General features: G+C 39.5%; 3 protein-coding genes across 6 annotated transcripts in view; 2 read left to right on the forward strand and 1 right to left on the reverse strand.

Annotated features, from left to right (window-relative positions):
• Positions 1 to 20274, forward strand: part of Egfr (epidermal growth factor receptor) — a 172410-nt gene extending 152136 nt beyond the window's left edge. For all 4 annotated transcript variants that reach the window (XM_033336225.2, XM_033336222.2, XM_076627882.1 and 1 more), the window contains 10 exons: positions 11086 to 11421; positions 11680 to 12064; positions 12766 to 13442; positions 13734 to 13863; positions 14125 to 14423; positions 15065 to 15366; positions 15515 to 16720; positions 16897 to 17302; positions 17430 to 17609; positions 17728 to 20274. In XM_033336225.2, the coding sequence (XP_033192116.1) occupies positions 11086 to 11421; positions 11680 to 12064; positions 12766 to 13442; positions 13734 to 13863; positions 14125 to 14423; positions 15065 to 15366; positions 15515 to 16720; positions 16897 to 17302; positions 17430 to 17609; positions 17728 to 18035 (4229 nt within the window). In that variant the 3' untranslated portion in view covers positions 18036 to 20274. The remainder of the gene's footprint in view (positions 1 to 11085; positions 11422 to 11679; positions 12065 to 12765; positions 13443 to 13733; positions 13864 to 14124; positions 14424 to 15064; positions 15367 to 15514; positions 16721 to 16896; positions 17303 to 17429; positions 17610 to 17727) is intronic.
• A 117-nt stretch (positions 20275 to 20391) lies between these two features.
• LOC117157906 (uncharacterized) lies at positions 20392 to 22880 on the forward strand. Its single transcript, XM_033336226.2, is given in 7 exon segments — positions 20392 to 20769; positions 20876 to 21152; positions 21430 to 21591; positions 21669 to 21921; positions 22076 to 22169; positions 22351 to 22456; positions 22548 to 22880. Coding segments are annotated over 7 exon segments (1263 nt in total). The 5' UTR covers positions 20392 to 20607; the 3' UTR covers positions 22757 to 22880.
• Positions 20791 to 24248, reverse strand: mRRF1 (mitochondrial ribosome recycling factor 1). Its single transcript, XM_033336230.2, has 3 exons — positions 23397 to 24248; positions 21101 to 23324; positions 20791 to 20987 (listed from the first exon to the last, which is right to left on the reverse strand). Exons 1-2 carry the CDS (start codon positions 23960 to 23962, stop codon positions 23084 to 23086), a joined length of 807 nt encoding a protein of 268 aa, XP_033192121.1. The 5' UTR covers positions 23963 to 24248; the 3' UTR covers positions 20791 to 20987; positions 21101 to 23083.
• Between the last annotated feature and the right edge of the window lie 485 nt (positions 24249 to 24733).

Below are 24733 nucleotides of genomic sequence, written 5' to 3' on the forward strand. Positions count from 1 at the left end.
GCAACGGAGCCTACCGATATTTCGAAACGAATAAAGCCAAGGATTCACGAGCATCATTCGTCACGGCAATTAAAATATCCCGACGAAAATCCTTATGCAAGGCGTTTTTCAAGAGGGACTGCCAAGCAAACGTGTCGAGTTTTCGTATCTGCGTGTTTATCTGCAGCTCAGGGATTCCATAGGTACGAGTTGGTCGGTTTACACCGATCTCGGTCCGCTCGTATATTAAAATCTCTTCCCTTGCGCCGCAGTTGGCGAAACCGCTCGAAAGGGAGAGAAGAGATTGTTATCCGAGGCGCGAGTTATACGTCGGCCATTACGAATCCGCGATTCAGACCGCCAACGAAATGATTTACGAGCTGTGGTATCGATAATTTAAGATTCCAGAATCCTCGGAGGGGTGAAAGTCACTTTCACTGGTTGATGCTTCGATCGACGTTTAACCTAATCGTGTTCCATTAGTGTTGGCCTTTAACGATAATAAAAACAAGCAGAGAGAGTACACAGTAACCATGCAACGTGGAAATTCCATAGAAACATAAAATGTAGTTGGAAATAAGATTTATGTATACGTGACATTTTTTACGAGGAATGACGTGTTAAGTGCTGTAACAACGTTTCTTGCATTCGTATACTGTGAAATATTCTATAGTGAAAGGACACAATCTCATTATCGAATTCATCGATGCTCTTATTACGCTGCTAATGAGTAGCTGTGGGCAACTGGAATAATTTCACTGACAAATTAGTCGTTGAACATCGAATATAATTAACACCGATCCTCTTATTATTAGTATACTCTACATTCTGCAAATTTCTAAGAATCTATTTTCCATTTTATAATTATAATATGTATAACGCTATCTCATTAGTTTCTTTCTATTTATAATCTACTATTACTACGATTTTCTTCTCTCGCTCATATCATAAATTATTTATTTATGTCATAAATAATCAACCTTCTGTGTTAATGTGCGTATAACATTAATTCTCGTGATATATTATACAAATGTGATTTATATAACGATTTGTTATTGTACGAGATTACATAGAAGATCTTGCGATCGTATTTAAAGAAACAAAGTACAAAATGCATACTTGTTCCAACATAAAATGCAAAATATGACGTAAATCTATTTTTCTGTCATTTATATTCGTGGATCGTAAAAATTGTGGAACTTATCGCTTTACCTTTTCGACAATTCAAGGAAGGTCAAACGTAACGACCTTGACCATAGTATTTCAGTCGGTATGCTCATGCATGACCTTCGACCATGAAATCGAAATAGATATGCATCTACTTCCATTGTTAACACGGATCACCGTTTCAGCATGTTGACCACAAACTAGTTTCTCTTGTCTGTTCTTTGTCTTTCAGACTCATGAGAATACACACTAGAAAAAGCCGATTATGTTATTTAAGTTTTATCTTCGTTTAAACTCTTATTCTTGAACCAAGGAATCGGAGAATCGAATCGTGAATTTTTCTTTCTACGAGCGTTCATAGTAAGTCAGCGTGCCACGTGGAAAACAAGCAACGAATAATAAAAACCTTTTGTCTGCCTGAGAATCCGATTGATTAAATACAGCGACTTATTTTAATGCGTGGAAACGGGAAGAAATACTACAGTTCTTCGCTTGAAACCGAAAATATACGTACAATTAACTTTGTTTCTGGACGTAGGAGACTTTTGTTCATCAACGTACAAATTGAGCTTAACTGAGCAGCATTTTATAAAATAGGATATATTTTAGATATTTTCTAACAAGGTCTACGCAACATTATTTATTCCCAAGTTCTACATCATCTTCTTGATCTTCTTCTTACCGTTAGTCTTCCGACAATTTTCAATTTGAAGTTTCTTACACTGTAATACTAACGCTAGATTCAGTCACTTTGTTAGTGATGTACTGAAAAAGATGAAACTCTATGCTTAAGGGGCCAGGATAATTCGTGGACGATTCTCGCAATCAGCGAGTAGAAACTAGCAGTAGAATTGCGGAGAACGAAAGACAGCGACAGGAGAAATGATGTGTATGAGCAGCGGCTGGGAGTTAATACCCTCTCGGAGGGCAAACGCGAGTTCGCGTGCCCTCGACAAACGCGCGAGGTTCAGCCTGGCGGCTGCTGAGGTTGCCGAGGTGAGATGAGAACGAGAAGGATCGAGAAACAATCTTACCGCCTGAGGTAAGGGAGAGGAACGATGGAACGAGACAGGAACAACATTCAAGTCGCGGATCCGAGAGAGAAGATCGAACAAAGCGCATTCCACATGCAGTCGTTCGTTCCTCGTCCACTCTGTTACCCTCCGTACTTCATTTCGATTCGTCGTTACTTTCTCGCCTCTGCCCTGAGCGTATTATCCTACGCGGATGGAAAGAGAAAATGTGACTCTCGTCGAGCGATGTTGATTGCCGCGTTGTTTCCAGAGAATTTAAATCTCGCGCGCTTTACTACGTTTCAGTTGACACGCATGTTGATTTATCTGTGAAAATAAGAAGCGAGAATAAGGAGAAGATATTGCTTTCTGATGCAGCGCGTTATTAATTATATTTATCTTTGGTAAACTGGATATTATATTTTAGTGCATCGTGTCTTCTTTACAAAACCATCCAAAAAGATGTGTTTCCACTGTACATAATTAATAAATAATAATTTTTCTCGCAGGCTCTTAAAATATTTGGATATAAAAGGATCGATCGATATTGCTCCTTTTTCAATTAAAATAAAGTTTATGAATAAGTATGAGAACCTAAAGGAACTAGTCATTTTGAGATCAAGAAAGTTTTATAGCAGTTAAAGCTCTATCTATTAGATTCGTTTTCTTCTCAGTTTCTGTGCTTATGAAAATATCTATGTAATATCTGTTTTGTAAAAAATGGTTATATTCATTTGCGGGTAATTTTGTGGTATTCAGTATTATCTGGATGAGCGTAGTGAACATATGGAATGTATAATTACGTCGAGTTACGATTGAAAAAAATTGAACTGATAAAACTATCATAATCATTTTTCGTATATTCAAGGCGAGGTTCGTTACATTCAACTTTAATTTTCAAAACTGTAAATGTTACAAATAAAAGGTTCCAAAAGCAACACGACATTTCTACATCGTCAATGCAGCAAAGTCTGAAACAACAAAGACTAACGAGCGAAGTCTTGTGTAAAGATGAAATGAAAACCAATGAAATAACATGTTTTTTATATTCATGGATTAACATCTATTACAAATTGTAATTCGTCTTTTTTTAAATTCAATGGCTCGTCGAAGAACTACGTCCCAAGTAAACAAAGTCGAAAGAAGATTACCGATCTACGTCACAGAAATTTTTTTTCTCTATGATCTTACTTCCCTTCAACTCCGTTAATGCCATGTAAGTGGCTGAATGCCGACTGAGCTGATTGAAAGTCGATTTTAAGTAATAATGAGAAAATTATTCACGTAATTCATTATAGATCGAGCATTGTGTGTTAAGTGTCGCCTTCGTTAATGTTTCACTCGAAGCATATCATTTTGTATGATTTACTGCTTGACTTCGTATTATTTTCAATTTATATCTATCACAGCAAAGTTCACAGCGAATTTGCAAAACAAAGGTTTTTCGAATGTATCGACTGGAAACGCTAATACCTCGCAATTTGTGCAAATTACGTAATGACTACGTGAGCACCTGTTGAATCTTTCCCGTTCCACATGAATCTCGGCAGAAATAGCATGATCAAGTGCGTCGTTAAAGATAAACACGAGATCATTCTTTTAACAATCTATGTACAGTGGACTCGGTGAAGTTGGAAATTACAAAGCGCCGAAAACATAGAGAGGAATATCGACAGAAAAATGGGATTTGCAATTAAAATGTTACTCGCGACTAATTGGCGTGTATTGAAACTGGAATAATGTAAAGCGCAGAGCAGGATTGGTTGTCATGGAGTATTAGAATTACTGCAAACGAGATCCAGGCTCGCAAGACCGTGACGATCAAAAATCTATAATGATCCCCGACTAGAATCGATTGCATTGGATACAATCGAATTTCGAAAGAACACGAATTGAAATTACATTCTGAAATAAAATGTCAATGAAATGTTCATACATTTATTTATTATTTTTTGTATGGGCCTATCCCGCTAAGAGTCTCGAACGCATAGCTCGCCCGCAGGGAGCGGAGAGAAGCTTAACCGCAGACTCGAAAGCAATAAACCATAAAGCTATTAATGTTACGCCCTGGGATGGTTACGCTACGGCTTATAACGTATACGAACCACTTATATATCCTCGAACTGGTACTCTATTTGCCGCTCGGCGTCGGCCTTCTTTTCGCTCTTCAATTCCGCGCCGCGCGAAGATCGATCCTCGTGCAAGGTCATGGCGGCCGTGACTCCACCTTGATCGAGAGTGACGAAGCGATTCGTCGTTCTTCTGGCTCGTGTTCATCGTAATTTTCCGTGTTACATTCGAGACTTTTTTTTTTTTGTAACGTGTCTAAAATGAAAAAGAGCAGAGATCAGAAGGGAAAGAGTCTATCGATGCGAACTCTGGCGAAGATTCTGCGAAAACAGAAAAATATTCGCCGTTAACACGGCGAGAAGTGACGTGGTCAAATTTACAGCAGAGGTGCAGTCATGGAGCAGTACCATGCTTTTCTGCTTCGCGTTCGTCGTAATCTTCCGTGTTACGTTCACAATCTGGTCTCGTAGAATACCCAAGAAAAAGAGAAATAAAAGAAACCAAAACGAATAGGACCATCGATGAGATTTCTGGAGTAGTTCGCGCGAATACCGCGTGAAGATAGCGCGGAGATCACGAAGAATAAAAAAAAAAAAAAGATATTCGATATATTCGAATTTGCAGAAAGATCGCGGAATGTCGCGAACCGGTTCTTACGGGATCGCTCGAGTTCCCTTATCGCGAAACGAACAATCGACGTGTTTGCCTTTCGTACACTGAGCGGGACGAAAGTTATTTGAATCGCGGTCGATTTGGCGCGCGAGGGGAGAAAATGGAGCGCAGTAGAAAATGCGGTTAGCACCGGCAGGCGAAGATCGGTCTCGGTATCCCAAGGTGGTATATTATTCCCGGAGTGTGGCGTGTTTGTTCGAGAAGTAATATTCAGAAGTGTGGCACGGTAATGGAGCTCCAGGCTGCATAAATATGTGTCAGACCGCGAAGTCCGAGCATTTCGTTCTCGTTTCATTCCCTTCTTTTTTCGCGACGAAACCATCGGCTTTTTGCCAGTGGATTCGAGCGTGTTCACGGTGAACGGGAGATTACACGCAAACCGGGAACTCGTATGGATGATTAATTGCTTTTCGCTTAAGCAAACCCGTTTTTGTCACTGGCAAAGATACCCTGGGAGCCAAACGATTCCTTTAATCTCGTTTTGCTTTTAATCTGAAAGGCGACGTTGTTGCAAATTTTAACCTTCCTTGGTTAACAGTGCGATAATTAACGTTACGAACCACACATCGGGTTCGAGCGTAGCGTTGACGTATTTATTTTCTGGTCCGGTTACTCGGTTTTATTGAATCTCTCGCTTCGATGCTTCGTTTTAGCACGCTGTACGCAATAAATCTTTCATGTACATATGTTTCGATTACAGGTCGGATTCGCAATTTACACGAATATAACCTCCCTTAAACGCCGTTGGATGTAATTTATTTAACGTTAAATCGAGTTTTAAATTATCATCAAAATCTACATCGAGATCGATGGCTTCTTAGAAGACCTTATCGATCGCAAACCTTATACGAAAGTAGGTACCCTCTTAATTTTCATTTTGAAATAATAAATCATTCGAAAATGTGATACGAACTTTTACCATTCTCGCGTTCGAGATACATTACAAAAATCGCGCTGTATCGCAACCGAAGCCACCACCATACGTCTCATCCATAATTCCCATCACCCACACTTGATACAAAGACAATCCACAAAAAGATCACTTCAGATTCCTTCGTACAAATCAATCCAGCGTCGGAACAAAGAAACGCTGCCAACATACGCATTAATTCTCACAAAACAGAGAGTGGAATAGAGCGACAACGAAGCAGGATACTGTTTATCCAAACCCGTTGGTTCGATGTCAGGAGTCAACGCTCGTAACGCTTGCTCTTGCAGAGCGGAGGATGGCAAACTCGTGTTTACATGGTGACTTTTATTAGAGAATCAGTGTCTCGGTGTTCGGTGCGGTACGACGAGTTTCACCTTCGAGGTGGAGGAGCCCATTGTTCCTCGGCGTTCGGTCTCTCGCCCGGACGGGTGTTCCTAAATTATTGTTTCCCCTTCGAGCTTCCAGTCCGGTCGGCTGTCTCCCACCTACCCCTCCCATCCCCCACCATTCCACTCATCCTTTTTTCTGGCGTCCCTTCTCACCACCGATCTTTTTCTCCCTTGGTCCGCGTCGGAAGAAACCAGAGCTCTCCGATGGTTATTTCGCGCATTTACGATACCTGGTCTTTATTCCTTCGAAGGAGTAGGGTTTGCCGTAGGGTCGGCTCCGCACGAGAAGACCCCGAATCGGCGGGGAAGAATCGAGAAGAAGAGGCTGCACGGTGCGTATCGATGTTTACGAGGCGAAATAAACGGCGGCGACGGCGCCGCCATCGGCGTGCGGTTATTTCGTATTACTTTGGCCTTTAATGGCGTCCTAAAGTGGCGCATAAAAATCGGTGCTTGCCTTCTCCTAGAAGGTGGTCGCCGGGCACACGGCGAGCGCACAACTCCGGCGCCCACAGAAGAAGCCCTCGCCGCGGGATTTCGGTTTCGCGGCCGTCGTCGGCTCGTTCGCTCGTTTCCTTCGTGTTGTTTCCTTCTGGCTGTTCTTCCTCTCAGATACGAGCCGGTGACTCGAACTTTTTGTCGACAGCTTCACTCATTGGCGAGTCCACGTGGCGATGGCTTTCTTCGCCGGTGATCCTCGCGGCTCCGACATCCTCCATGGTGATCCATCGATGATACATTATGCATCGCCACGAGACACGGTGGCTCGTTTGCGTGATCCGAGCATCAAATAGCCGGCCGAGGGAGGTGGTGAAATTTGTAAATAAGAAATCGAACGAAGACGAAACGTATGGGTTATTGCGTGCGGTATAGCGAATATACGGTTACTAGACTGAGATTTTATGCGTTTATGGAAAATTAGCATTTAAAATTTAAGCCTGCACGTAGCAAAGTTAAAAGCTACCGCCATTAAATTCGCCAATTTTATTCCTATAAACATCAACTTAAAGACACGCGCGGCGTGTGAAAACCGACACCTTGACAAGTGTTCCTAGAACTCGGCAAAGGTAATTGGCGAACTACGGGAGAATTCGCGCCCCCTACCCCGTAATCGATACGTTGCCATTGTCTTTCAGAAGCGTGCAGGCATCGTAAATTTAGGAGAATTTTAATCCTGACCGAGGAGTTGGCCCGGTAATTTTCGTAACCCCGTTGTCGAAGATAATTGCCACGTTTCCGTAGCCCTACGGGGCTCGAAATTCGCCGGTGGACTTCGTGGCTGGACCCTGGGTCCGAGAACGAGAGAGAACGTGTCGGCTGGCCGACCTCGACCGACACTTCTTCACCGCTCCCAACTACTACTTTTCTCCCCCGACTAAACGGGTTCAGCCATTCGCTCGGTTATCTCATGCGTACCCCTTCTGTTTTCTTCTTTTTTATTTTATTCTTTTCTTCCTCTTTTCCTTCTTACTTTTTCTTTTCTTTCCTTTTTTTTTCATTGCGACATAACTTTCTGTTTGACGCGACGCGGTTGCATCGGCTGTCTCGTAATTTTGTTACCTCGAAACCTCGTGAAAGCTCTCGCGCTCCTCCTGAAACCTCCGACTTCGCTTCCGATGCGTGGGCCAAAGTGCGAAGAGTTGCGTTGCATCGCAGGTTTTTTACGACGGCTTGTGGCTTTTCGGAGTTACTTTGATCCCACGGAGTGTAAACCATTGGGAAGACTTACTGTTGAAGCGTTTCTAAGCTTGTAACGCGTATGTTGGTAATATTCTACAATATGGTTTCTTTAGTTCCTTCTATCCATTTCTCTGAATTTTATCGAGAACGGAAACTGTTAACACCTCATGATATATTACGATATGAAAATGTTCGTAAAAATGTGAATTAAACGAGCGAACGTGCTCTTTCAGAAGCGGAAACTCGCACAAAAATACAATCGATGCGTCAATTTTCATTTTATATATCGATTATCTTCTCTCAAATCTGACACAAAATATTCCTGTATCGAAGAAGATTGGAACGCTTAAAGATCGAACAATTTACAAAGTTCTTGGAATTGGAGTTGATTCCACGACCAGAAGCGGAGAGCGTGAGCGCACGGCGCCGGTGAAAAGTTCCGAAGAAACGCGGGGAGAAGAAGAGGAACGAGATGGACACGTCCCCGGAGGGTTCGGAACCAGTGCTCCTTATATTCTTCCTCCCGTAAGAATTTCCATCGTACGACCGTCTTGCTCGTCACGGAGCAAAGTGGAACGGAGAGGCGCACACGTCGTGTAGAATATAAAAGGGAAACACACAGGTGGAAAGGAACGATTCTGTTGTAAAATAACAAACGAACAGGCGAACAGACGAGCCAGGGTGATGTACGAGAGTCCTGAACATGGCGTTGCCTGAAAAGGAAGCCGACGGCGCCTCCGGTTAGCGGAAGTCGTCTTCCAACTAGTTTTACACACAACTGATCGCGAGTCCTGTTCTACGCGGACGTAACCAATATCGCGACTAACAATCGAGCCAGTAGAATTATATGCGAACAAACGTCGATATTTACATCGGTATGCCGAACAAGAATTTTTCAGAATGCACCAAATACGTACATGATCAGCCAGTGGTGTAAGTCGACCCGCTTCTATTCTTCATAAAACGGTGTGTTACTTTCAGTACCACGAAAGAACTCAACGTACTGTTCAAGGTTAAGAAAAACATATTGCGACGCAGAATAAAACGATAACCTCGGTTGACCGCTGTTCAAGCACTGTCGTTAACTAATTTCTATCACAGTCGACAAACTTGCCTAACGAGCTGCAAACGTGGACGCGAAAAGGTCCCATCGACAAACGTCGACAAATTAAATAACCCTAATGAACTTCTTGCGCGAGCTAACGTTCTTCCCAACATCGCAATCAGGAGCTAGTCCTTGTGTCTCCTTCGCAAGAAATCCTCGCTGTTTCTTATCTTGCACAACGATTAGGACATTAATCTTCCAAGCGGTCGAAGCGCAGAAAACGCGTCCGAGGGGGCCGCGAGGCTTATTGGCCGACAAGAATCCCGCAGCGATGCAGATCCACGGTCGATCCGCATTCTCAAAGTTTGTGGCGCCGTGGGCTGGTACGCGCGTTCTGCATTCGTCTTGCACAAGCTACGTCGCAGCATCTGGTCAGTACGAAATACCAGGGTCCGGTTGTTCCGACGCTTCTTCCCTTCTTTTCTCCACCTTCGCCCCCCTATACGTCCTACTCTCCCGATGACGTGTTCGTCGCGTCTGGCCTTCTTTTACGCGCAGTGGCCACCGAGATGCGCAAGAAGGATGTCGTTGCGCAATTATTTTCGCATGATTCCGATCGGTCGACCAGATTAAGACCGCTGATGGAACGCAGCGTCGCGTCCGTTTGCGATCCGCGTTACGCAGCAAAACCGAATTCCCCGAGTCGGGGCCGATACGTGCGACTATGCGCCGCGACGCGGGCGACGGTACGATTCCGGGGCCGAATCTCGCCGCCACACCGGGACAAAGACGTAAACAGATGAAGAAATCCGAAAGGGAAGACGGCGGATCGTGTTCGGACGTCTGTCGATCATTGGCGATCGTTTTTGTTCAGGGCGCGTCCACTCTTACCTCGATGCCGCTCCATGTTCCGGTTATTAACGAAGTTATGAATGATATTGAACAGAAATTGGCGGCGCGATCGGTCGCACGGATGATAATTGAGGTTATTAAGGTTTTTGGCGAACGAGTTTCAGAACTACTCGGCTCGAATTAAACACGATTGTATGGAGGTTGCTGAAGGAAGAATTTTGGTTATTGAGTCCCTCGTCTTGAGGGTACATAGCGACTCGGATTATTTCTCATAACTATAACAAATAACTACTTTCAAGGATTCAAACAAATTTTTTTCTTCGATCGTATTCTCATTAACTACTTGTCTTTAAAGATGGTGTATGATATGCTTCGCAATGAGAACGGATTAATAATCATTAAGTTATCTTTCGATTTGCAATAACGATAGTAAAAATGTTTACTGAACTTCTTTTAACTGAAATGAAACAAAGTATAAGACACGTGTCGTCCGAATAATTATTATCGTATATGTACGTACAGTATCGATAGACAAAGCGTGGTCACAAGATCTTCGATGCAGGACTTTGATACGTACGGTAGTTGTCAGTTGTACAACAAAATCAGGCGCGTGTGCACGCGTGTTATGGAAGTGGTTCGCCCACTGCCACGGCTTGCTTTCAAAGCTTAGAAAGCTATCTATAGATCGGAGAAGCGCTTTCGACGATGTGGGTGGCAACCTTAGACCGTTCCACTCGATGATCTTATGAACGCAGAGAACCGTCAACGTACGGAAGTCGTGCGACCAGTCTATATCTTAGTCATTTACGAAATGTCACCGTAGCTGGATCAATAGTCCTACCGTACGATGTAAGCTTTATTGCACTTTACTACACGTGTTACTCAAACACTGACATTTGAGTATCTTGTTCAACCGCATATAAATTGTGGAACACGAAGACCGTTAACCTTTTAATTATATAGCTAAGAACGTTTCGCAATTGTGATTTTTAAACTGCGCGAGTATACGTGTATCGACCACTGCAGTATCGTAATATAAAAATATTTTTATATGGTATTTAATTTGATTCGATATCCTTTTTGTAACATAAACATTCAAATGATACCTAGAAGATCTCTACTGAAGAACAAGTGTCTGAATCGTTTTGCAGACTATTAAATTACTTACTTGTATTTCTATTGCACTTATCTTTTTTCTTTTTCGTTGATGAAATTTCTCATTCGATGACATAAAATAATTTACTACGTATGTATTTATGTTAAAAGTTTTTCCTTTCATTGCTGCAGTTTGCATTGGAACCAATGGCCGCCTCTCCGTTCCATCCAACAAGCAACATCACTATCGGAATCTTCGAGACCGGTACACCAACTGTACTTACGTCGACGGCAACCTGGAGATCACATGGCTCCAGAACGAGACTTTCGACCTCAGCTTTCTCCAGTATATACGGGAGGTCACCGGTTACGTGCTCATCAGCCACGTGGACGTCAAAAAGGTCGTTCTGCCCCGATTGCAGATCATACGGGGCAGAACTCTCTTCAAGCTTACCATTCATGACACCGAGTTCGCCCTATTCGTCACGATGTGTCAGATGCAGAACTTGGAGATGCCGGCTCTCAGAGGTAAACGAATCTTTCGATTTTCTCTTTTAATAAACGAAAACGTAATATTCGAGTTTCGCTACGTCCTTCCATCTTCCTTCTTCCATCTTCCATCTCTGCCTTCTTTAGCCCTTACACTCTTAATTAATCATTTGCACTCGAGCTTTTTGCCGAAATATCGTCTGTGCCTGGGAGGAGCACTTCCAGTGTAAAGGGTTAACAAACCTGAAATCTCACCGATATGATACACCATAACTAAATCACACGTGTCGTTGCCAGATATCCTCAATGGCAGCGTGGGCATATACAACAACTACAACCTGTGCCACATCCAAAAGATCAACTGGGAAGAAATAATCACCGGTCCGAGTGCAACGTACTCCTACGTGTACAATTTCACGTCGCCAGAACGCGCCTGTCCGCCATGCGATAAGAGCTGCGAGCAAGGCTGTTGGGGCGAGGGGCCTGAGAACTGTCAGAAGTATTCCAAGACAAACTGTTCGCCTCAGTGTTGGCAGGGCAGGTGCTTCGGGCCCAATCCGCGGGAGTGTTGCCATCTTTTTTGCGCTGGTGGCTGCACAGGCCCGAAACAGAGCGACTGCATCGCCTGCAAGAACTTCTTCGACGACGGTGTATGCACCCAGGAATGTCCGCCCATGCAAAAGTAAGTAGATTGATCCCTATCTCTTTGATCCGTCGTGAACTATCTCGTTGTATTCTCCTCGCGAACCAGGACAAATTTGGATTGTGTTCGGATTTACATTTTGATTGACAAGTAAAATCGACAAATATCTAAATACGAAGTTTATTGTACTAATGGAATGTTTAGCATTTTTTAGAACATTGCGCGTTATTGTCAACCTTGCTGCGGTTTTTCGCGCGGATTCGTATGTCCTGAATCCTAAATGATCAAATTGAAATGATAACATCAGACACGATAGAAAAGTAAATGTTCTGATTCCGACATATATGATTAAAATAATAGAATCCACTGTTCAAATCTTTTGCATATCGTAAAAAACAATATCTTTGCGTAAAGAATCTTCCCAACAATCCCCCCATAATGTCCTGTAACAATGATATGATATTTCGTGGCCTCTACATCCGAGCGAATAGTCGGAAACTATAAACGCAAGAATGGTCTATCAACCCGCGTTGATGTCCACGCGTTTCTTGGATTTACCACGCGTTTCGAACCCGGTAACGCGTTTTACAACAGTATCCTTATCATCGATAAATCTTTCCCGCTTGCCAATATCGATTTCCCGGTACGGTATCGTATAAGGAACACTCGCTAAAAAGTTGGAAACTCCCAAGTTTTATGACTTTGGCCGCACCGAGTAAGGATTACAACGATCGTTTCAGGTACAATCCTACGACGTACTCGTGGGAGGCTAATCCTGACGGGAAGTACGCGTATGGTGCAACCTGCGTGAGAAGGTGTCCAGAACACCTTCTGAAAGACAACGGAGCTTGCGTAAGATCTTGTCCGCCGAAGAAGAAGGCGTTGAACGGAGAATGCGTTCCCTGCGACGGACCTTGCCCAAAAACCTGCAAAGGCGTGGAGAAAGTACATTCCGGGAATATCGACAGTTTCAAGGACTGCACCATCATCGAAGGATCGATCACGATTCTGGACCAAAGCTTTCAAGGATTCCAACACGTGTATTCGAATTTCAGTTTCGGCAAGCGTTACGAGAAAATGCATCCGGACAAGTTGGAAGTGTTCAGCACGTTGAAGGAGATCACAGGGTTTTTAAATATCCAAGGGGACCACAAGGATTTCGAGAATTTATCGTACTTCCGGAATCTGGAGGTGATAGGTGGAAGAACCTTGACGGAATACTTTGCATCACTGTACGTGGTGAAAACGTCATTGGTCTCGTTCGGACTCAGCTCTCTCAAGAAGATCTATTCCGGATCGATAGCGATATTGGAAAACAAGAATCTGTGTTACGCGCAAAGTATCAATTGGACTAGAATCAAAAAATCATCGGAGCATGAGAGCCTGTTATCGAACAATCGGAACGAAAGCGAATGCAGTGAGTGTTACTTACTACTTATTGCTTTCTAATCCATCAAATGAGTAGTAGAATATAGTTTATACTTGGAGCGTTTAAATTTCAAGAATTATCGTGTTGCGTAGTAATTTGCGTAATATTGGAAATATTTTATTTATATATTCATATACTTTCCATTACGTAAACCTTCGCACGACTTATTCTAGCAATGCCTACTCAGCTTCTGATAATTCCCAAGATGAAACAATACCGATATTATACGAATTTATAATATAAATATATATTATATACAAATACCTTGTACGATTACAGTAAAAGATGGACTAATATGCGACGAGCAATGTTCCGACGAAGGTTGTTGGGGGCCCGGTCCGGCACAGTGTTTATCCTGTAAGAACTTCATTCTAGGAAACGATTGCATTCAAGACTGCACCGCGCCAGGGTAAGATTAATCTCGAACATATTCAAAAATACTTTATAAATTCATATCAATTGTATCGTACTGTAAATAACACATTTCTGTATATCAAATTTGCCTACCTCAGATTGTGGATCGAAGGTAAACTGCAAATACCTGAGAAGGCTTTAACTTTCTGCTTCACGTGCGCACGCTTTCGCTCTCTTTCCATGTATATTACTTTGTTTTCCCTTATTTGGCTGCCCAAGGGACAAATAATTCAAAGAAATTCATACCATTATCTAGAATTTATCGAGCGGATGAGAAGACCTGCAAGGTGTGTCACGAGGAGTGCGATGGCTCTTGCACAGGACCGAATGCCGAGCACTGTAAGAAATGCAAACACGCCCGAGATGGACCGTACTGCGTGCCAGAGTGCCCATCCTCGAAGTATTATGACAACGGTCTGTGCAAAAGTTGTCACGAAAACTGTGTGGGTGGTTGCGACGGCCCTGAAAACAACATAGGCCCTAATGGATGCCACAGCTGCGATAAGGCGATCATAAACGGCAATTGTCTGCAGAAAAAGGAACCCTGTCCTGACGGTAGGTGATCTTCCATTTATTTCGTCTCCATAAGAGCGAACTGAAATCTCAGTTCACCAAATTCCTTGTACTTAAAATTGTAATTTCACCTTTAAGCGATTTAAATAAAAATGTTCGCGTAATCGACATTACATTGACGCAATAAAAATTTTGTTCAAATAAATAGAATTCATACGAACTCAGTTCTAGCAGTATCTTAAGAACGAATTTAATATTCTACGATTTTAATAAGTTCAATTTGTCGTTTCTAACTTTTTCATTCGCAGTTTTCTTGTAACTTTTTAAAATGCGTCTTATAACTGAATACGATGAAAAATCTTATAAATGTACTTATGACTTTCAATTTGAAATGTTAAATAATAAAAGTGGGTAATCCTGTGAAAATGTCTTTTCTCGGTACCAAGTTTGTTGGACTTCGTATATGTTGTATGTAAGGGTGGGTAATATGCGGTTTGTACGAACCGTAAGACGATCGTCTACTTGTCCTCTACGACTTACCAACATCGGAATTCGACAAAATTGAAATTGAAACCCCCTTTGCTACATAATTATTTAATTTTGAATACATATGTCTAGAGAACATTTTTACGTGGAAAAATGTTATATGATTCAGTAACTTGACAGAAATTTTTCGGTTAAAGGGTATTACTACGAGTGGGTGAGTCCTCAAGAGCAAGGACCACTGAAACCACTTGCAGGCAAGGCTGTTTGTCGCAAATGTCACTCTCGCTGCAAGAAGTGCACGGGATACGGTTTCCACGAGCACGTGTGCCAAGAATGTACAAAGTATAAGAGGGGTGAACAGTGCGAAGACGAGTGTCCCGCGGATCATTTCACGGATGCCGATACTCAACTTTGTATACCATGCTACAGCGAATGTCGAGGATGTTTTGGACCGGGCCCAAATCAATGTTACAAATGTCGAAACTACAAGATCTACATTGTAAGTGATATACTGATTTTCAGTAAACGCAAATTTTACAGAGTATAAATTTTTAATCCAATGAAAAAGAAGACTTGGATTTACGAAAATTCTATCAAATGTAAACTGGTCTTCGAATGTATCATCGAAGTCTACTTTCTCGTTCCAGGACGGAGATACAGACGGAAACACCACGTCTTTCAACTGCACGGAAACCTGTACTCCCGAATATCCGCACAAGATCTTCAATCCAGACAGTGAACCGTACTGTTCACTGGAAACTGTGGGTTTAGTAGAAAACGAACTTCAACCAGCTATCCTAGCAGGCATTGCGATATTCGCTCTAGTGTTCCTCATAATAGCGGCCATAATCATGTATTTCTGGCGTGTACGAGCAAAAGCCAAAGAAAACACTGTGAAAATGACAATGGCTCTGACCGGCTTGGACGACAACGAACCTCTTCGTCCAACTGGCGTGAAACCAAATCTAGCGAAATTACGTATCATCAAAGAAGAAGAGATGAGAAAAGGTGGAATTCTAGGTTACGGTGCTTTCGGTAACGTTTATAAAGGAGTTTGGGTGCCAGAAGGGGAGAACGTGAAGATTCCAGTGGCTATAAAAGTCTTGCAAGGTAATGGTACAGGAGCGAATACCTCGAAGGAATTCCTCGACGAGGCTTACATCATGGCTAGCGTAGAGCATCCGAATCTACTTCAGTTGCTAGCTGTTTGCATGACGTCGCAAATGATGCTAGTGACCCAATTGATGCCTTTAGGCTGTTTGCTCGATTTCGTGCGCAGATTTAAGGACAAAATTGGCTCGAAAGCGTTGCTAAATTGGTGCACCCAGATTGCCAGAGGGATGGCTTACTTGGAAGAAAGAAGATTGGTTCATCGAGACCTTGCGGCTCGCAACGTTCTTGTGCAAACACCTAACTGTGTCAAGATTACCGATTTCGGATTAGCCAAGCTATTGGACATCAACGAAGAACAATATAAAGCTGCCGGTGGAAAGATGCCGATCAAGTGGCTGGCCTTGGAATGCATTCAACATCGAGTTTTCACTCATAAATCGGATGTTTGGGCTTTCGGCGTGACCATTTGGGAGGTTCTTACCTATGGCGGGAGACCCTATGAGAATGTGCCTGCCCGAAACGTGCCAGAATTATTGGAAAAAGGCGAAAGGTTACCTCAACCGGCCATATGTACGATCGACGTGTATATGATTATGATTAAATGTTGGATGTTGGACGCTGAGTCAAGGCCTAGCTTCAAAGAACTGGCGGAAGACTTTGCGAAGATGTCTAGAGATCCTGGCCGATATCTTGCTATCAAGGGCGACAAATACATGAGGCTACCTTCGTATACACTGCAGGTTGGTAAAGTCCACTTAATGTTTTTTTACTTCATTCTTTGTATATAATACAGAAAGAGTCGATGTCATTCCAGAACACTTCTCTTTACTACAAAAATTTCCAAATGGACGCTTATTTCTAACTAATTATTGTTCGTCGTAACAAGGGCGGTAAATAATTGAGATTTTGTTGTTAGGACGAAAAGGAGATGATACGAAATCTTGCATCAGCCATGGACGGTCCTGAAGCCTTGGTAGACGCTGATGAGTATCTACAACCGAAATCAAGGGCTCCCATCCCACCAGGACTTTCAGCATCCAGTACTTCCGGCTCTCCGCCAAATACACCTATGAAAGCTTGCTGGCCCAATGGAAAACCCCTAGCCACCGATTCACCCACGCCTCAGAACCAACAAAACTTAGACAGAGAGTTGTTGAGGTATGGCGCTAATCACAGAAACGGAAATATATCGCACGAACCAGGAAACTCCGGTCAACACGGGCATTACGCGCCTGCGAATGGTCATTGCGGACACATCGTGGGCACAGACACTACTAGTTCGAGATATTGCTCGGACCCGTTGAAGATGATCGTTGTGAGAGGTGAGTTGATTACTCGACGAGTTTAAATAAATGGAATTTTACAATATGGTAGAACTAATATTTTGTGAAATAAAAAGAAATTTAAATGAATCGATGTCAAAGATTAATTTCATTTTTGTTTACTTAGATTGCGATGTGACAGACGACTGTTTCGACGGCGAAATAAATTCTGCGCATCAGCAGGCTCAAGTAGGTAATCTCAAGCTCGACTTGCCATTAGACGAAGATGATTATTTGATGCCATCGCCGCAATTGCCAACGAATACAACGCAATACATGGATCTCATAGGTGACTCCAAACCTACGGGTAAGCACGAAACACTTTCTCTAAATCACTTAAATAAAAACACTTATTCTTCCCAAACAATTATAATAAGTTCATATATATCCGCGAAACAATTCTCAAGTTACATTATCGTTTCTAGAAATGGAACCAAAGCGAGTCAACAACGGTTACCGAAAGTATCCTGAATTTCTAACTATTCAAGGGAAAACGTCGTTAGATAATCCCGAGTATATAATGTCCCAAGACGAAGGACCATTAACCCCGCAAACTTTAGGTATTCCGACGCCTGATCTGGAAAAGGTTCTAACGAACGGAACATTTGGTTCTCAAGTGAGACAAAGGAGTTCGGAAGAAGAATCTGACCATGAATACTACAACGATTTCGATCGCCTGGAACGGGAATTGCAGCCGCTAAAACCCCTTAGGAAGAACGAGACGACCGTTTGATTCCTAAAACTTACATCGAATAAGGACTGTTCCGTTAAGGTTCCAAGGTAGAATCGGAAAGCCGGTGTCATTCGATCGTCCGTTGATCTCAAACGCAACGGGTGATAGCATGAACATAGAATGGCGGACGAGCCCGGCTCCTCGTATTCGAGGAAACTACACAGTGTACTTAGAAAAGACACTTCGCTGGAAAGTGCCGTGTTTGATTGTGATTAGACGTAAAACGTGTGAAACTGTGCTAATTTTCCTTCTTAACGAGTTGACTGTCGCGAACGAATAAAATATATGTCTCGCGCCTTATAAACTGTAAAATCGTTGTTGAGCGCGTGTACGATAAACAAGTAGTGCAAAGTTAATCTTAATGTGCCATTCACGGTGGCTTGTAAATAAAGAAAAAAAAGTACTGTCTACCATTTCTACAAGGCTACTAAAAGTTTAGGGAAACGACGTGCAGTAAATGGCATAAACAATTGTTACTTTCCTATCTCCGTCTTCGATTTCTAACGCTATCTTTGATGGCTCACTTTGATGGCTCACTTTGATGGTTCATCGTGTTCTTTTATTTTGTTGACTCGTTTTACGCATGTTTGTTAAAAACTTTTATATTAAAATGTCGAAGCACAGAGGAAAGTTCGAAGGTGGACACGTATCTTTCAAAATTACCCGCTACTCTTGTCTTTTATTCCGTAAAACTGGAATTGTGCGTGTAAATTCAATTGGATCTCTATTTTATGCGATCGAGCACGTATCATAAGATGCACATCGGGGCCGTTCAGAAATTCGAGACACGTAACGAATATTCAGACCGCCTCGTGGCGCGGAACATCTGTGCGGTTCGCCCCTTGACTGTGATAAAAAACGTTCTGTTATTACTCGAGGACACTTAAAAGGAACATCTCAATCGTTTATCGATCTATCTTTGCTTCCCTTCTTCTTATATATCGCAGTAAGCTACGACAGTACAACGAATTGTCCTAATTTACTGCTTAAATGGTAATAAGTTTCCGAGTTGCAAGCGAAGATCGACCGGAATCCAGGGATTCGTTGAGGTAAAATCGAACGAAACACTTGAGAAGACAACGAAGGAAGATTTAGACGCTTGCCGTTTCCTAGGATTCTTGTCTCGCGGCTCTACTTAAATGTTTAACGATGCCCTATATTTTTTTATGCCATCGCCTTTTGTACATGGGACCAATGAAATTGGCCTCGGCCAGAGCGCACGGAAGTATCTCGATTTTTTATGTAGGAACGCGTCTGTGTAAATAGATTAGTGGTTAGCGCGTAAGATATTCTACATACGTAGAAAACGGAAAGTACTTGAGTAAACTAAGTAATCTGTATCTGTTTTTCTTTTCGAGTATAAAACGGACGAAAAAAGAAACGGACGTAGACGAAATAACTAAAAGCGCAGCGCCGGTATGCGAATTATACGGGGTTACGCTGTGCCGCGTAATCATAGGATTAGGACGTGCCATGTTATGTACAGGGAACGCGAGAGAGAAAAAAAGAAATAAAAAATGATGAACACGTTTCATTGACAGGAAATTCGTGTTAAATCAAAATTTTGAAAATCGGAAAATGAATGATTCGAGGCAATGCGTTCGTTTAGCAGGGGAAGCGTGTATGAATGTGTACGAGACCCCGATCTCATTCGTGACGATACGAGTAATAAAATGAAATTTGTAACGAGTTTCTGTAATGAAATGGGACCGAGTTTTAGAAATAAAAATTGTCTAATCTAATATACGACATGTTTTTCACAACAATACAATTGCACGAATTTGTATCCTCGTTACACACGAAATGCATGCCTTTACCCTTAAGAATGATAAGCCAATACGTATCGTGTACATTGCGTTAATCGTTATTAATGGTTACGTTATTGATTTCTCATCTGTAATATATTATATGTGTAATGATTGCGTTGCCGAGCAGATCAACGTGTACCTCGAGAAACGTGTACACGTCCATTTTCGATACTCCCGTCGGAAAAAAAAGGAAAAATGAGAAAACGTGTTTCTCCATATGCTTCTACCCATATTGTTCCCGTCTCTATGATTCCGTGTAAAACAAGTGTGAATTTGAAATTGTACAATACCGTTCGATAACCGGGATAAAATAGCTGCGAGAAATTGCATTTGCCATTCGGTTGTGGACATAGAACTTATAAAAGTTTATAATATCATTATATATCGTAAAGAAATTATTGTAATAAAGAACCATCATCATTCTTACGAAACCTGACGATTATGTTCTCTTTCTTCATCCCGTTTGACAATGATACTGTCTCGAAAAAACAATGAAAATGTTTTCAAATAAGACACGTGTAACTGTATTTTTATCTTTTGTGTTCTTATATTGTTATATGTTTAGCAAATTAATTATCTTAATTAATTATTTATTTGTCCGTCAACAAGGAAACACGGATTCTGCTATGTAATAAGCGCTTTTATGATTCGACATAAATAAACGGAAGTGTATATCGTCGATATTTGCAATTGCTTTTATTTATCGAAAAAAAAGTCTTCGTCAAATTCATTGGATTATTTATCGAAAATACACAACTTGCAACATGGAAACAATAAGTGATCCTTATCAGAGACATCTTTTCGACGATGATTCTATATTTAATGTCTACAATGAAGAATCAACAAACTTAACAGTCGGTGTTCCCCGTCCTGACTTACTCCAAAACTGTGTAGAAATTATGAAAAAAGTCACAGATCATCGCTTGGTAAAAACTTAATACATTACGTACTACATTACACGTTTTAATACGTTTTATTGTTAATATACAAATATTTTATTGTTAATATACGTTAAAATATATTTCGTTGTAGAAAGAAGAAAAGAAAGAAGGAAAGTATTATCTGTTTCAATATGGCATCACAGCAGACTTATGGGAGTGTCGTGAAGAATCGGCGAAATTTTTGAGCAGACGTTACAGCGATCCTGTGAAACGAGAAAATTTAATTTTAACATGCGGAGCTTCGCATGGCTTACAACTTTTATTAAATACCATTCTTTCACCAAACGGGATAATTTTTGTGGAAGAAGTTACTTACATGTCAGCATTAGATGCTTTCGGACAATTTCCATTAATGAAAATAGTCGCAGGTACAATCATAACGAGTTTATTTTCTTCTCGGTCGAATAATAATCAATGTCTGTATGTAAAATTATGTTTAAAAGGCGAAAATCATATTTTAGCATATCTAATCGGCATATTTAATCAGGCTGGTACCATCCTATAAATCTTTGGTCATGTCTTGATTAGAATAAAATTATATCAATTGAGACATATTTAATATTTTTTTGATTTGTCATCGATTGTTTTTTGTTAACTACGTAATAACATAAAAAACTAAATAATGAAAAAATATTTCCAATATAGTACCGATGAAGAACAATATGGTAGATTTAGATGAATTTGAAAAAATAATTGTGGAAGAAAAATGCAATGGTAATTTTTTAACAAACGAGCAAAAAATATTCTGGGTTATGTTTTACACGATTCCCACTTTTCATAATCCGATTTGATCAACTTTACCACCTGGTAAGTTACAATTGATACGTCTTATCAAAATCTATTAAAAATTCCAGATGTGGCTTTAATCCTCCTCTTTTTAATAGAAAATTGTAAGCGTCTTGTTGAAATAGCAAGAAAAAGTTCTATATTAATAGCTTGTGACGATGTATATAATTTACTGTATTATGGAGACGGTTTACCGCCACATCGATTATTTTGCTATGATAAACAAACGGATCCTGAGTATGAAGCTGGCAATATTGTATCAAATGGATCGTTTTCAAAAATTTTTTCTCCCGCACTTCGCTTTGGATGGATTGAATGTAGTCCACGAATTACTAAAATCTTTAAACTTTCGTAAATATGACACTTATTTTTTATTCTACTTTTTTCATTTCATCAAGTATTAAACACAACAAGTATTAATTATGAAATTTAAACACAAAAAATTTCTAAAGATTTTTTAGCATGTACTGCTGTTTTAACTCTTATATGTAAATATTCTATCTAGAGGAATCTTGTGCAATGTTTCCGGTGTTGTTACAAGTTTACTACAGCTAAATCTTCAAGATAATTATCTCGATAAATTAACTCAAATATATAAGGTATATTTTCTAAACTAAACTGAAATATCTAAAATTATTGTTTTCTGTATAACATTGAAATATCCATCCTTCCACAATTACATTTATTAAGATATAAATTTATATAAATAATAACGAAAGGTATATTTAAAAATGTACGTAAAACACACAGCTAAAAAATAACTAAGTATATTTTACACAGGAACGGCTATCAATATTATGTAATGTATTGGACTACTATTTACCACGATGCTGTTCATATAAAAGACCAGAAGGTGGTTACTTTGTATGGATTCATCTTCCTTTAGGTAATATATTTTCATCTAAAATTTTCTATTATGATTATTATTATTATCATGAAGAAAATTTCTAATATATGAAAATGTAATTTATTTGTAGAAATAAATGCCACCGATTTTATTCAATGGTGTCAGAAAAAATACAAAGTATCCGCCATACCAGGGATACTATTCTCATATTCAGGGAAATCTCATAATTATCTTCGACTTAGCATAAGTTTTCATAGAAAAGAAGTTTTAGAAACTGCTACAAAATCACTTTGCGAAGCTCTTCTAGACTATGTTAGAAAAAATATTAACTATAAATGAACTATACTATATAAATGGACTATAGTATGGCAATTTTCTAAGTCCAGTTATGTTAATGGTTAATCAATATTACAAAAAATATATTGTCCTGCATGTAGTAAAAAAATAGAATTATAAAATAGAACAGCGATGTCAACTTCTTATTTTTTATACAAATACCATTTAATCGTCAATAATTTTATTTAGTTATTCCATATTAGTTTCAAGAAATTGTTATAAACATGATTTAAAATGATGCAATGATATAAAGTACATCAACAATATAGATGACAATAATGTTTACTACACTATGAATAGCACATGTTTACAACCATACACTTGAAATTTTTATGATTCACCTAAAAGTTCTTTCTGTTTTGCTTTCAACAATTCTTCTGCTTTATCTACATATTGTTTTTGTAGAGCACTTATATAACTTTCAGCTTTAAATGTTAAATCTTTTGGTAAACCTTCTTTTTTTTTCAAGTTTCTAATATGTTCATTTCTTATATCACTAATAATATTTTTGCATTTAACAAAGTATTGTTTTGCTGTTTTTGCCAAACTTTCCCTATGTTCTTTTGTGACTCTATAAAATTTTATAACATTAATACTAGACAAAAACAACACAAATTATGCATTTAATATTAACGGAACTTACTTAGGTAATGGAATATAAATTGTTGTACCATCTTGTTGTGGATTTAAATTCATATTCGATTTTGATAAAACTTCTAGAATATTTGGGATTATTTGTGGAAATGCAGATGCATTGAGCAATATCATATTAGGTTTCCGACTAATATCTACAAGCTCTTCAAGATTATGTTCTTCATCTTCGAATGTTATAGTCAACTCTTCAACAGCGCCTACTCTTGTACGTACAGCTAAGTTTTTTACCATTTCATCTTTATATTTTTCAATTGCTCCATCAAATTGTGACATCATACGTTCTACCTTTACAATATCAGATATTTCATTAAGATTAACATGTACCACTGATTTTTTATTGCTAGGTCGGTCTTTACTTTTTAACAATATATCGCCAGTAAAAAACTTATTTATATTATACAATTTGGGTGAAAAATCATACAAATTAGTACGTGTATTTGTTGATCTAAATGACATTAAAACATTTCTGGAACCTCCCAAGTAATGTAAACATCTAGCATGTTTTGATATAATTTTCAATTCTATAATGCAAGTTCTCAAAAAGCTCAAATTCATTATTGCTTGAATAGTTAATTAACGTTATGCTTTTATGCACTCTTCTCTGCTTATATACATATAACAATTTGCATTAATTATTAACAAGACAACAAAATTTCACTGTAGCCAATGCTGAAACTATTATTAAATACTAATACGACTTAGTAAGGTTAGAAACCAGTACACTGCACCATACACATAATAGGCAATTTTTTATAAAACTGTGATACTTTAAATTCAAATATTAAGGACTATACATAGTTGAAATGCGTCAACAATATTCTAGTGTATGTTATATGTATTATATTATATTAGTATATTTATATATATATTAGTATATATATTAGTATATTTTATAAAGAGTACAAATTTTTATTTAGCGTATGTTATTTTATATAATTTTATGCAAAATATATTAATATCAAATGTTCGTAGTATTGATATGTAGCAATAATACGATGAATATTACACTTAATTTTTATAGAATTTGGATATTATTCGTTTATATTATTTCATTACAATAAGCCTTAATTAGTTTGAGAACACTCTCCTAGAATGTATGTATACTTGTGTTGGCAATAAACTATTTTAAATAGAATTTTCAATTATGTTCAGTTTTCTTTCAATTATGTTAATATTGAAAATTCTTGAAATAATATTATCAGATGTTAGCAAATATTAACTTCATGAACTTTTTCATATATATTGATGTGAATTGAAATAAATTTTATTTCGTTTTACATAATGATCGGTTTTTATGTACATTTACTTCCGTTTGCTTATTTCTAA

This window comes from Bombus vancouverensis, chromosome 2, assembly GCF_051014615.1.
Source record: "Bombus vancouverensis nearcticus chromosome 2, iyBomVanc1_principal, whole genome shotgun sequence".
Taxonomy (NCBI): domain Eukaryota; kingdom Metazoa; phylum Arthropoda; class Insecta; order Hymenoptera; family Apidae; genus Bombus; species Bombus vancouverensis.

Coding starts and splice junctions, on each gene's coding strand:
- mRRF1 (XM_033336230.2), bottom strand. CDS start 23,962: ATGAATTTGAGCTTTTTGAGAACTTGCATTATAGAATTGAAAATTATA. Junction 23,325..23,396: donor ATTTATATTCCATTACCTAA/GTAAGTTCCGTT, acceptor AAAATTTTATAG/AGTCACAAAAGAACATAGGG.